Below are 14,417 nucleotides of genomic sequence, written 5' to 3'. Positions count from 1 at the left end.
CCCAGCATCATGAGCTACAGAAGATGGATTTGTGCTATCTGTTTTTCATGTGCATTGTGCTGCAATGCTGAGGTGTTGAGAGTCTCACTGGCCAACTGCAGAGCTCCTTCAGAGGCCCTTAGGGTCTCTTTACCATAGACCCGTCTGTCACAGACAACCACCTGCCTACCATGTCTATAGCCCACAAGTGCCTGTGCTCTTCTTTGCTGCGCTCACTTCAAAGCAGCGCCGCACGTAGAATGTACAGCGTCTGGTGTCTGGCTGCAGATGTAGCTTATACACACAAGAAAAAACAACACGCGTGCTTCGAGGACAAGACGTTTCTTTAATAGCAGCAAGAATGCATCATGGCCTTCTAACGGTCATGATGCTATTTTATGAGCCTTTTGTGTTATTAAAGGGAGAGTTAGAGGTCCTCTGTTTAACCTAATAACAACTGATGGTTAAGTGTTTGGCTGAGCTGCCTATCTGAAGACCCCAAAATCCCCGAGCTTTCACAGCATTATGGAGTTATGGAGATGGAGCTACGGACAGAGTATCTGCTGAGTTTCTTCAAACAAGCCAGAAACAATAGGTGCCTGCTGAGTCAGGATCTTGATTACCCGGGGGAAGACAGTAAGACTGTTGGTGCGCATACATGGACAATATTTCTTAAATCAGATGGAAATCATTCTGATTAGAAATTCACAATTAACTGTTTTCATTGACATTAAGTGACCCAATAGAGTGTAAGCTGACACGCTGCAAAGCATTTAATCAGAATCTAACTTTTTGACTTGTGCGAAATGGTTCCCCCCACTGTAAAACGGTTAATCTGCGGAAAAATATAACAAAGAAGAGGTTCTGCATGTTGATAGAATTTAGTCATAAGTAACATAAATGTAACTCAGGTTATTTTCTGTCGCTAGAAATTACAGATGTCCCCTAACATGCAGACTATAGACGGTATAAATTACTGATGCTACCTAAACATGCAGCCTGTTACAACGTTACATAAGGCTGCTGTTTAAAAATCAAAGAATACATTTATATCAGAGCACTAACGTAAGAACTTAACACCAGAGTGCTTATTTATTGAATTTTGTGTATGAATTTCTGTCAAAATCGCACGTAGAGGCAGCAGTTGTGGCATGTTGGTGCTACATCTTCTAATGTTACACCCATGTTGAGCAAAAATGCGCAGAAATGTCTGTCCCAACCACAGAGAGAAGGTCGGATTAAGCTTTTAAACGGTTATTAAGCGCTAATATTTTTCTATTAAACAGATTATCAAAGGTTTAAACCACTTCTCTCAACCAAATGGAAAATTCCTTCCGATCAGGCCAGATCTGGACAATCTATTCTGACTGATGTGGTTACATGAGGTATTTTCTTTCTGACTGGCCATTATTGTGATTGTTAGTGGAATATTGGGATCCTTGTACACGCATCAAGTGATAAAATCTGATATAGGTTTGACTGCTTCACTAGGTTTCTTTAAAAGGAAAGCTTTGCTTCATCATTTATGCCTCCACCCGTTCTACCGGTCTCCTTTTATTAAATTCTTACCACATCAAATAAGAATGAAAAGGGTTCGTGTATGTATGCAGTATGTTGGCATGTCTCACCATGCGCTGTTGGGCTGACACCAGGCTGTCCCAGTCACTCTCTGGCGGCACGCTGCTGAGCGGTTGCATTTCATCGGGATGGGCTTTTCCGTGGAGCAGGCTGTGCAGGGGTAGCTGAGGGGTGCCGTGGGCCTCGGCACTCTCCTCTTTTTCCCAAGACAAATGCTCCTGACTCATGGTGTCATCCCCATCAACCACGGATGCAAAAGGAGACGTGGCTTGCTTGGAAGACATGACTCTGCTGTGGAGTAGGAAAAGGAGAACAGAGTCAGGAAAAAGAAATGATATCTTTTGAGGATCATTGACTGTGCATGAAAAGAAATGCCTTTTCCTCAAGTATTTCATGGACGACTTAAGAGTTGTGTTCAAGTAATTGTGCATGGCTGTAACTGGGGTTATAAGTGGTGCACCTGAGCAGATAATGCTGCATGGATTGAATGCTCCACCTGACTGTCGCCTGAAGCTGCTCTGGCCTGTGTTTGGAGCAGGCAGAGGGGTCCCTAATCCTAATGCAGATGGATGGCTTGATCTAGGGCTGGAACTGTGCCTGCTTGGGTCTTGGCCCAAACCCCAAGACAGTTACTCAGGCAGTAGGTCAGCCAGGCAAGTGGGACTACCATCCAGATGAAAAAGTAAAAACCTCACAAATAAGTTAACTCCTGGCACACGAGGATTGTATTTTTCTGTGATAATATTGTTCTTTTATTTCTCACTTGATTTAATTTGTTTTTGTCCTTCAAGCATTTTATCATTTTCCTCTATTTAACTCCAAAGCAATCAAACACAAACAAAAACCAGCCTTGCCTTCTTTTGTTTCAACACGTCAAATTAGGAAATTATTAACATTTTGGTGTGACAGTGTTCCCTCGGGCCAACAAATCCCACTTAAGCAGCTTAAAAAATCAAAAGCGAACAGTGGAGGACTAAATTCACAAATCTGTCAGATGCTTTCATGAATATTACAGTGAAGAGTGTGCTTGACATATCAGGTGCAAAAGGAAACTCATGTTAATTCTAATTTAATTTTTTTCTCCCCCTTTTTACAACCCAACTCTTTTTGGTGTGGAATTTATACAACCAATTCCGCTTTTTCTCACAATTAATGAGGCCGCACGCATGCTGTGTGCTACAATGAATGAAATTAAACACTGTGCCAGCAAATCTAATTATGCATTTGGTATTAAATTAAAAAGGGGATAATATGGCCTTCCTACTGATGTGAAGTGGAGAGAAGGAGCTGGAGCATATTTAACTTGTAATCTGCTTTTCCCTGAGCTGTTGTCCTGCTTATTTATTTTTTATTCTACAGGACACTGACCATTACAGCTAGGGATGTTTGGGGCTTAATCTCCCCTAGAGTGTGTGTGTGTGTGCGTGTGTGTGTGCGTGTGAGGAATAAGAAAGATAAATTGGGGGTGTGAAGCTATGAGTCTGTGTTTATATGTGAGAGAAATGCTCAGGGTACTTCTTGTACGACATTTGATCACTGATCACCATCTACCCCGTTGTCCTGCTCTATCCACAGGGGTCAGTGTGACAGCACTTTAGTCCCACCCTCAATTTGCCTTGGGGGGGTGGGGGGGGCTGTCAAGGTTGAGGCAGGCTGTGGTGCGATTGTGTCCTTGCCTTCTCTGCTGAGAGTCAGGCAAGAGAGATAGGGAAATATATGCTCCATTTAAGAAAGGCTTTTATAAACAAGGTCTTTGGGTCTAATAGTTCTTGATCTTACTCAAAGAACTCTGGCAAATGTATTGTCCACGTACACACACTGCTGAACTTTCATTGTCTGTGAATACTCTGAGCATTTGTATAGCACCTTAATAATACAAAATATGAAGAAAAATACATCAAATTAGAAATGGATGAAATGTAAAATGAAATAAGAGTGAGAGGCACAATCATAAAAGGCAGTTCAAATGTTACAGTGCAGTTGCTACTCCATAAAAAACAGCAGAAAAGTTTTTAGCTTTGATTAAAGATATGGTTGGTAACGTTTATGAAAAAAACTTTGTGTCATATTTTATGAAAGTAGCACTAGCACTATTATGAAAATAGTACATGAGACAAATAGCCTGTGAATCCCCCCCCCCCCCCCCACCCCCCCTCCTTTTACTGCCTCTAATGGTATTTGCATCAGACCGCGGCACAGAGCAGAGTCTCTGACGCAGCTGTCAATCACGTCAATTGCTTCGTGAACTACGGGCAAACTGTCAAACTAGACAGCACAAATATGAATACAGTTTCTGTTACTGCATTACCTAAATCTTCTCAAATATTTTTCAGAAACATATTTAAGTGTACTGTGTAGCTGTAAAATAAGGAAGTTTGTTTGGCTGATGCGCTCCCATTTAATGTTATCCAACATGGCGGCCGGTTACAAACCTTCACATTTTACAGCTAAACATTTTTTCTAGTTAAGTAGTGCAGAGAAATTAAAGGCTGTGTCAGCGTGTTTTGTTTTAATCTTCAAAACAGTAAGCAGACCAACCCCTGAGAGAGATTGGATATGATTCTGTTTTTAATTGTCATCCAGAAACCTGTGCTGGTGTATCCAAATAAAACAGTCAGTATGCATTACCACACACTCTCATTCACTCTCTCTCTCTCTCTCTCTCTCACACACACACACACACACACACACGCACACGCACACACGCACGCACACCCACACACACACACACACACACACTGGCTCATAGTCACAGATCAACCTGGGCAGCGAAGGGGGACCTGAACAATGGCAGCCAAAGTTAATCTCATGTGTCTCAGCAGCTGTACAAACAAACCCAGTAAGTCAGGTAGATGGAAGGGTGCAAGTGTAAGACCCGTGCCTGACTGCCTGTCTGTCTGTCCTGCTGTCTGTCTGCCTGTCTCTCCATCTGTCTTTTAGCACTGGATGTGTTGTCAGCTGTGTCTTTAGTGGGACTCAGCCCTCAATTTTAATCAGCCTTTAAATTGTTTCCTGTAATTATATCAAATAGAAAGTGATCTCAAAATTGGGTGCTGTTAATTGAAAATCAAAAGTCAGAGCAAAGTTCAGAGCATGCATGTAGAGGGGGCAGTAGCAGGGTTGGGGGGTTGGAAGGGGAGGTGTGCGCGTGAGCATGTGTGTAGATTAGGCACGTGGATTCTTGTGTATTTTTTATTCATGCACCCAAAAAGCCCAAGCCTCGAGAGCAACAAGCACCTCGTCCTCAATGGAGTGTGAGAGTGAAACAAAGCACTGCTTTTGTATTACACAGTAAATCAAGTGGTATTATTTTACCACTAAAATATTCAGTCTCTCAGGCACTTTTACTTTGGTCTCCAGCCATCAGTCAAACTGCTGAGGCGTGAGCGAGAGAAGAGGATAGAGAGAGAGAGAGAAAAGGAGAGAGGGAGCAATGGAGACTCCATCCTCCTGTAACATGTGTCTACAGCAATCTTGTTAAAGAATGCAACAGATCTGCGGCAGGCTCCATAACAGTATTTGTCAGCAGGAGTTAATAATTTATTAGCAGTGCTGGGAGGGCTGCGCTCAGGCAGCTTAAGAGTGCAGAGAAGCCCCCTCTGCCCCACCCCCACCTCGACAAGCCCCATACAATACTACCTCATATTATTGAAAGGGAAAAGGGAAAGTGTGGCAGTAATTCTCTGAAAATATCTGAGGGCAACTATACAGTGTTTTATTCCTCATATTTGGAGCGAGGATCACACAGCGCTGAGATCTAAAGGTGTTTGTGTGCAATAGATCAGCAAAGACACAACAAAGACGTTTGATGAGGAGCAAAATAAGGAGAATTCAGCTGAATGTGGGTTCTACTGATGCATGTAAAATTTGATTATATTTTCTCATAGAGCTACACTGTTTGCAGTCTTGGCTTACAAAATCAACAAATCAGCCCTGTTTGCACAACTACAGTGTTTTCTTGTTGTTGGAATAACTTGAACTTGAATTTCTCTGGAAAATAAGCCAGAAATGTGCTTAAACATACCAAAAAGTGAAAATATGGACGAGGTAGCTCATAAATCCTTGACAAGCTGCCCTCCTCCACGCTTAACTACACAACAACAATGGACAACTAACAAACCAAAGTAATCAATAATTGCATGAAATGCTGCCTTCCTGCCTATTTTCTCAAAGACAAAAGCCCCGGTGACTTTAAAGAGTCGAGGCAGAGACGAGGGAGGGTCAGTCAGAAAAAAGAACTGGCCTAAATATAGCTGACAATATTGCGCACATTTGTAGGATTAGGACTTAAGTTCTCGAGCCGCGGGCTCATATGGCCTGGAATGCTTTGAGTCATGAATTGTTCCCTGCGATAATGTTTCATCATCGTGCAAAACAACCTCTGCCTAATTGGTGAGTATTAGAGGAGTGTTGTGCACTGCTCATCTAAAGGGGTCTTGTGACTGAGGGGCCATGTGTCCTCGGCTATCCCATTTCCCCTTTCATCGTAAAAGGGTCTGACTGACTTTCACCCCGCTGTATCTGCTCTGTCACACTGTTTACCTTTTATAGACAATGGTGATAAGTAACTCCACACCATCTCCCCCACCTCCCCAACCCGCCCACATGCACACTTGTGTGTCTAGCTACTGATGTCTTGCACCTTCAGGATTTGATTCTGCACCTTCTTTCTACATGTTATCAGCAGACAAAAGGAGAGAAAATCTAATCAATTATTAAATACAAAAGGACTGTTTTTTAAAAAGGGGATAGGAGTTCAGGCGATGCGATAAATCAACTTTCCATATGTGACTGTTTCAGTGCACAGCATATTCACATAGTAACATATGCAGATAATTAAAACAGAACCAGCAATACATACAAAGCTTTTTTTTTTGTCGTATAAATGGACATTTTAAAGGTTGACTGTCTTCAAGCCTTAAAAACAAAACGAAAACAAAAGAACAGATAGCATTGGGAGAGTTACTTTTTTAATGTTGTAGGTTACAGATTACTAGTTACTCAACTTAAAAATGTATTACATAACTACTTTAATAACTTAATCAAAGTAATGTAACTTATAGTATTTGATTACTTTTTGATTACTTAAACAAATGTTTTGACAATAAAGCTGAAAAAGGTCTGGAAATAGGTTATGCTAAAAGATGAGATTCCTGCATGGTAAAAAGATGCAAAGCAACAGAATTAATTTTGTATCCTACATATAAACTTTTCACAAAAAGAAGTACACTATATTGAGACATTAACCCTTTGTAATCACCAATATTTTGATTAGTACCTCTAATTTAATTACTTTTTGAAGTAACTGTAACTGATAACAATTACATTTATTTTTAATCTAATCTCCCCAATGCTGCTGACTGACTGCATGAGATCAGAGCCAATTAACAAAAGGGTACTATGACTGTTAAATATTAAAAATGTGCACAAAACTAGGCACTTTTTTTTTTTTAAAGAAGAAAAAGAATACGACATTGTTTTAATTAAATCAGTTTCCAAACAAGTAACCTTGAAAATAATTTGTTCAATCACTTGTTAGCTTTTTAAAGTAAAGTAGACGTGGCTAAAGGACATAGCTGGGGGGCTTTAGCATGTGTGTGTGTGTGAGTGTGTGTCTGAAAGAGAGAGAGAGAGGCAGAGAGAGAGAAAATCATCTGTGTGTTTCCCTTCAGGGGTTCCTCCTGTTCTAACAGGTGTCGTGGTAGGGTTCCTCTGGGTTCTTCACCTGCCATAATGAGATATTACTACCTGACAGCTCCCAGCTGGAGGAGCATTGACACGGAATCCACCGTTTAGCACAATTAAATTATCACCCTCCATTGTGATTGTGCCATGCTGTGCAGCAGCCAGGTTTCTGGATACATAATCAACTCGTAACATGGGCTGTATGCTGCACACAGTTAGCCTCTTTTTCCACACAAACGTAGACACAGAGTGTGCACGCACAGGCATGCTTATGTATTCTATTATTTCTGCAGATTTCAAAACAGATAAATCAGAAAAAAGAGGTTACTACAACTATTTTTTCCACCAGAGTCACAAATTGATTTTAATCTGTTAAACCTCAGCCGACAAAGTAATTACAGATAATGATATTAAAATATAGTAAATGGTTGGGAAAATACAGATTTTTCCAACAAGGTAACCTACTGCACAGTGACTGGAGAGTTGTCTAAATGAATTTGTTTAAATTGTTCCTCCATTATTGTTGACCTTCCCTTGCAAAAAGTCAACTCAATTACGGCGGCACTTCATCCTCACTTCACACTCTCTCCTGATGCCTTCTCTATTAGAAACTGCCACGGTTACCACAGCTAAAATCCACACTCAAATGATAGCCACCCAGAGCAAATTAAGCAAGCCACCTGAAGTGCACACTTTACATATTGAGCAGAGCATTGATAATTACTTTGCAGGGTAAATTATTTGCAATAATATGCTGCTAGAGGAACTGCCTTGTATCTCACTTTAAACACTTGTGCAGCTGCCATGACAGCATGGTTGGTGTCCTTGCCCCCCACGCAAGGCAAAGGCAGATGCAGGTGTGAGAGTGCTTAAGTGTCCCTGTCTGTCTACTCGGAAAGGGTCGATGAGCACTCACACACTGAATCCCTCGTTGCCCCCTCCTCCTCTGCCTCCTCCCCTCCTCCTCCTCCTTCTCCTTCGGTCCCCTGTGCCATTGGCCCTTTTCCTGATCCCAGGACACAAGCTCAGAGCTGGATGGCATAACAGCCTCTCAGTTCCCCAGGACACGCACAAGTTCACTCATGCGTATGCTTTCACAAATGAAGGATGGCTGTCCAAAAAAAAAAAAAAAAAAAACCTTGACTGCTTTTCCTGGACTCGCATCATTCTTTAACAGAAATTATCCACTAGAAGACGAGGATGTTGTGGGTCAAACACTTAGAGAAATGCACATCAGAAGACGCTAACAGTAGCGGGACAACAACTTCAGCAGCTCCTTCACCAGACAAACTGTTTCCCCGCCTGAGGGGAGAAAAAAAAAATACTGAGACAAGAAAAGCTTCTTGTTGTTCTACCTCTTTCTTTCTTTTACTTTCTCTTTTTCTGTGGGCCTGTTGGGGGATGGAGTTCCCAAAGAGCTCTCTTTTGCTGCTGCTGCGCTTAAGCAAACCTCACAGCGAGTCGAGCCATCAACCAACACAACCCTATTTGCTGAGCAACAGTGGAGCTTTGTGGCTTGCCTCATAGTTGACAGTAAGTTATGAGCCCTTTGTGAGCAGGAGAAGGAAAACAGAGATCGGAATTTGGCAGGAACATAATAATACAGAAATCTCCTGTTCATGGAACCTGAAATTTTCGTGGAAACAATCAGGCATTGTTGAAGGAAAGAAAAGCAACGGTGACAGATGAAATATAGAGTGGGGCCCCCTTTTTGTTAAACAGTAAACAAAGCGCTATTCAGGCCAGGTCCATTCTGTCATTTATAAAGATAACTTCTTGTGTGTGCTGGAGAGTTTTTAGCAAATGGCTGCACTTCAACAAATCGAGTGTAACATCTCTCACAGTTGCCAGAAAAGTGAGTTGAGGAGTTGGCTGGGGGGTGCCAAACACAAGTGAAGGGACGCATCCCAAGTTACCAAAGAGATGCACAATACGTCTATAGGGAGCACAGAAAACTCAAAAGGGAGGGGAAGTTAAAAAGGAGAAAGCAGCGCCTTTGGGCAAAGAAAAAAAAAAGACTTTTGGCCAAATACTTATTGTCATATGCACAGTAAAAACAGCGGTTTACACCATATGATGAAATTCTCAAAATGCCAGTCTCCCTTCATATAAAACAATTACAAAGTTAGGATAAAAATAAATCAAAAAAAGTAAATTTAAGAAAGGAGAAATTTTGCAGGGAGCAGTAAAAACAAGGGCAGTAATGACTGTGAATGCTTTATAAAAGTAGGAGGGGGGTTTATTGTACTGTATGGCGGGGAAACTATGGGCCTCCGTCTTTGGTCTTGCCATCATGAGGTCATCATTGGCAACTTTATTGCCGAGCAGAGCTCAGGCTGGTACAACTGCCGTTGGTTTTGGACATCTGGAATGTCGACAAAACAGTGGCCCACTTTCTCCGTTACTATCCATGTTTCCTTCTTCTTCTTTTTTTTTAACTAATGTAGAATGCTTCACAAATCCTGGTAACCAAATTGGCAAATTTGAAAATGTCCACAGAGAAGAAAAGCGATTTTGTTCCCTTTCATTCTCATCTCATAAAAAAGATTTCTGTGGCTGAGGGGAAAAAACGAGGAAATTATCTTCAACACGGTTGTAATTAAGCTGCTCTATTCTTATTCTGGGGGCTGTAAGGACAACAGCTCATTAGTTACAGTTAGACCCACCTCTAATTCTTTTGATTTTTTTTCCCTTTTCTGCTATTCTCTGCCTGAATAAATTAATGGTATTCATTGAGCACTCACACAAGGGAAGGCACACAAATGTGTCTCCGCTTGTGACAACTGGACTTCTTTTCCCTCTTTGTCTTTGGGCCCTTGTGTGTTTTTTTTTAAGGACTGTGAGAAGAAGAAGGGCTGGGATAGAGTCGGGGAGGGGAGTGAGTAGCCACGTTTCATGTGACACGTCAATTGGAAAATCAAAACAGGGGTAGTTCATTTGCTCCACCCAGATGAGGCCATCTAGTAGAGCCATGATGAATAGGGGTCAGGCAAGCCACACCTCAAAGATTTATGATTAAGGCTTATTATGTTGGGAAACTGACATTGATTGCTGATTTAAACCACTGAAACCAATTAATTTGCCAGTGCTGAATAGAAAGCATGGTCAACAGTGTGTGTCATTCTGACAGGTTCGACAGGAAGAAGCCCGAGCAAAAGTAAGGGGCTAAATGAATGGCTGGCACCCGGCCCTGTTTGGATGTGGTTAAAAGTTAGCATGAGTGATTGACAGCTGATACAAAAAAAAGAGAGAAAAATGAGATCAGAAGAGTAAAACCAGAAACCCTAGCCACTGATCTGAGTAATTGCCCAAAAATTTGGTTCACAGAAGACATGTACAAGCTGCTGTTTTAGCAATGCTAAGATGGTTCCATTCATGGGCTGGCACTGAGAAAACCTGAGTAAATGAATGTGAAACATAGCCCTAATAAAATCAGAGAGCTGACAGACATGGTTGAACAGAAAAATGTGCTGTATTTCCACTCCGGGGGAGCAGGCACTGTAGTGGATTAGACGCTGACTAAAACTCAAAATGCTGTAGCAGTAGCCATGCATCCGACCCTTATACTGAGCTCATACTCTTCTCTGCATTCATCCAAAATGATGCATGAAAAGAAGCAACAAGTAATATACGTACCACAATCTATTACCCAAGTTATTTTTGTGCCGTGTTCACAACAAACACCACATAATGTTCAGTTGCATGTTATTTTTCTTTGCGGTCTTCAGGGGAACTTGTTTTGTTTACAGATACCTTTTCCTCTGTTAGCTTCTCCGTTATTCTTTTGCTGGCCCTGCTCAGAGGACACATGCATCATGACAGTGCTTCAAAATGAAATCATTAACTAAATTGCTTTCTTAAAAAGCCACAAGTGTGCAGCAGGATTTGTGTGTGTGTTTGGCTGCGGGCCACGAGCCTCTGGTTCCCAGGCAGCCTCTGCCCCGGCTCTGTTGTGGTTCCCTGCCACCACACTCATTATGCTCAGCCTCAGCACAGCACGGCGCAGGGCTGCGGCTCGCCTCGCCTCACTCACTGGGCTAGTAGGAAATAATCTGGTAATCTCAAACTACTCCTCCATTTCAGCTGGGGCCCCATTCGCACAAAGAGACCCTTTGTCCTGAAACATTTATGACCACACTTTGAATCTCAATCAGGGAATCAATCAAAAACACATTAAACAAATATGGTTTTATTTTTGATGTTAAAAGCTTGAAAGGGAATTTTTTTGTAGAGTTGACCTATGATTTTATACGCCCAAACAATTCCTGCTGTGCCTTCTCAAAATGCTAAAAACTAAAATAAGTGGGAACATATCCATATGAGCTTGTCAAAAATAATGAACAGAAATTTTACACACAAACCCAGACATTATGTAACAAAAAAAAAAAGCTTTTGGGAAACTTTATCAATCTGCCGGAGATAAATTTCAATAAACAAAGCAAACAGAATGAAAAGCAAATACAGAGTGAAGGCCACACAAATATTTGATAAGAAGATAGGGACTGTAGCTGAACTGTATGACAGGGCAGCTGAGGACCCCACCTACCCGCACACACACACATACACACACCTAACCCTCAACCCTGACTGTCTGTCTGCTCTCCACTGAGCTGAAGGTAGCAGATGTGTCTTTCACAGCCTGTAGAGTGTGTAACCAATCTGCAAACAATAGCTGGAACTTGACAAAGGTCATTGCATTTGCAACACACTCTTTACAGTAAAGGGTGGTCAAACCCCACTGCCCACTTAGGTAAACCATGCCCACAGAGCAGGAGTTTCACACTGAACACAAGCCATAAATTGTGTATTTTCTGCCAGTGCCCAGGCCCATTAGCCAGCCACTATAATGCCATTTGAGCTCCTGTGTAAGTAAGCCCTTTAACAAAGTTTAAGTCACCTTTTTGACCTCATGTTAAGCCAACAGTTGGTGTAAACATGTTCAATCCTATTAGCGTTTTAATATACATGGGAGCAGGTAAAGTGCCACAGTGCCATGTGCTCAAATCCTGCTCTGAGTCTTAATTACAACAGACAGCCATGACAGTGAAAGAGATCCAGCAGCAACCATGCTTTCTAATACCTGCCACTGTGACCACAGCATGTGGGGCAACAAAAGATGTTTCAAAATGTATCAGATTAGTGCAGCCTTTTGTTTTAATTTCAAGTTAATTTAAGAATTTTTCAGTTCAATGGCTACTGACATATTTAAAGAGAAAACTACAAAAATATTATTATGAATTAGCCTAATATAGTGATTATGCTTAAATTAAACAATGTCAGAAAGTTGGCTTACCAGGAAGTGGTGTCAGGTATGTGTAGCCAAGGTTAACTGATCCCATCATTACAGAAAAAGCACAAAAAGAAAAGTCTTTTTCAGACACAAAAAGGGAACTACTTATTTTTTTTATCCAAACAGTGACATAGGGTGAAAAAATCTAAATAAAGGTGAACTTTTTGGTTGTAGGAACTTTATTAGCAGAAGTTACAGCACATGTAATTCTGAGGACTTAAATACATCTTTGGACAGATGGTAACAGCCAATCAGAAGAGAGACGGTGAGAGGCAGAAGGTGAATGAATTAATCAACTAAATAAGTGTGGTTAAAAAATAAATAAATAAAAAAGGTCCCAAGGCTGTGTTTAATCCTGACAAAATGTTGTTTACTAAAACAGAAAGACAAGTGAGTTGAACATCCTGTTATGTTACGCAGGTGCACTGCCTTTTAATACGGCTGGGTTGAACTCAGAACAATTCAAAGGAGCGTTATTAGAATGGGAAAACTTATCTCTACATTGTCAAGACAAATGTAAATTAAAAACAAAACATTTATGTACAGGAAGTAAAGTTCTAACAGTATTTAGTTAGTATAAATGTTGCTTCTGTTTCTGTTGCAACATTGGATAAAACATACCTAAAAGCAAGTTGCACACCGTTTAACACCGTTAAAACATGTCATTCAACTTAGAAGTCGTATGGTGCACACAGTTTTCAAATTGAACGAGCCCCAGGAGTATTTAAGTGAGTTCTGTAATGCATACATGTAAACTCATATCTGTAGATGCTGTTATATGTGTGTGCAAAATATATAGCATAATATACAAACAATATTATGAAATACTGACTTGACTAAAAGTGGCATGTAAACCTCGTTTCATCAATTAAATGGGTCACAATCAAGTTAATCTACATCTGATTTGCTTATTTTCTGTTTGTCTCAGATGGTGTTTTGCAGTCTAGAAACCCTCCTCTCTGGTTTCAGCAGGGCAGCTGTCCAGCATCAGCCCGGCATATCAGCTATAAATGGCAGCTACATCACTACAGCTCCAGCTAAAAATACAGGAACCGGTTTCCTCTGTTTCCCTGTATTCTCAATTGTGTGTGAAACTTAAGCTGAGAAACCCTGTATGAGCAGCTTTATGTGGAAAGAAATGAGTATTGCTTTTGGACCTGTTGAAGAGCAAGTAACAAATCACCAGTATTTTGACAACAAAATGCAAAAAATTACAGCATGAGAGACCTTTTCCTCTTTGCTTGTGAGCCAGGCTTTAAGAAAGCTCTCTAAAAGCTATCAAAAGTTTCAGAATTTCCCACAACCCCCTCCTGTGGGTGTGCCTGTAAAGTGCTTCACTCCCCTCTCTTGAAAAGCTCCAAGGGATTGCATCATGGGACGGGGTGTAAAACGATGGTAGCAACATACTGTAACATGGGGGAAATACCTCATGTTGGTTGATTCATAAACACCTTGTGCACTGGCTGGCTGGCCTCTCAGACTGGTCTGTGCTGTGCTGGTTGTAATGGTAGAGCTGACTGAGCCCAGTGCCAAGTCCCTGCACTGGCCCGAGTGCTGTTTAGAAGCGCGCACACGCACAGAGTCACACAGATTATAGCATGGCTCTGTTTTAATTGAGTCTCAGTCTTTGTGGTGTCTGTTATCTCTGACTAATAGCATACATTGGCCCTCTCTCATTATCAGAGTGGGTCTTTATCAGGGACCCTTGTTTGATACAGTTAGAGTTGATGCATTATGAACCGCACACCAAGAGTCAGCAGCGATCTGCATATTCAATAACTTCCGTAATTATATGCGCAATTCATCAGATGGGATGTGATTGCAGGGGAAGTGGGATAGAGTGGAATAGAGAGGAGCAGAGAGGTCTGATTCCTGGAGGACTAAA

General features: G+C 41.3%; 1 protein-coding gene across 7 annotated transcripts in view; it reads right to left on the bottom strand.

The window, feature by feature from the left end:
* Positions 1-14,417, bottom strand: part of sox6 (SRY-box transcription factor 6) — a 153,855-nt gene that overhangs the window by 100,641 nt on the left and 38,797 nt on the right. For all 7 annotated transcript variants that reach the window (XM_042483805.1, XM_042484184.1, XM_042484034.1 and 4 more), the window contains one exon: positions 1,608-1,848. In XM_042483805.1, the coding sequence (XP_042339739.1) occupies positions 1,608-1,848 (241 nt within the window). The remainder of the gene's footprint in view (positions 1-1,607; positions 1,849-14,417) is intronic.

Source organism: Plectropomus leopardus, chromosome 1 (genome assembly GCF_008729295.1).
Source record: "Plectropomus leopardus isolate mb chromosome 1, YSFRI_Pleo_2.0, whole genome shotgun sequence".
Classification (NCBI taxonomy): Eukaryota; Metazoa; Chordata; class Actinopteri; order Perciformes; family Serranidae; genus Plectropomus; species Plectropomus leopardus.
The sequence above is the reverse complement of the archived record's forward strand: the minus strand, read 5'-3'. Positions and strand labels throughout refer to the sequence as shown.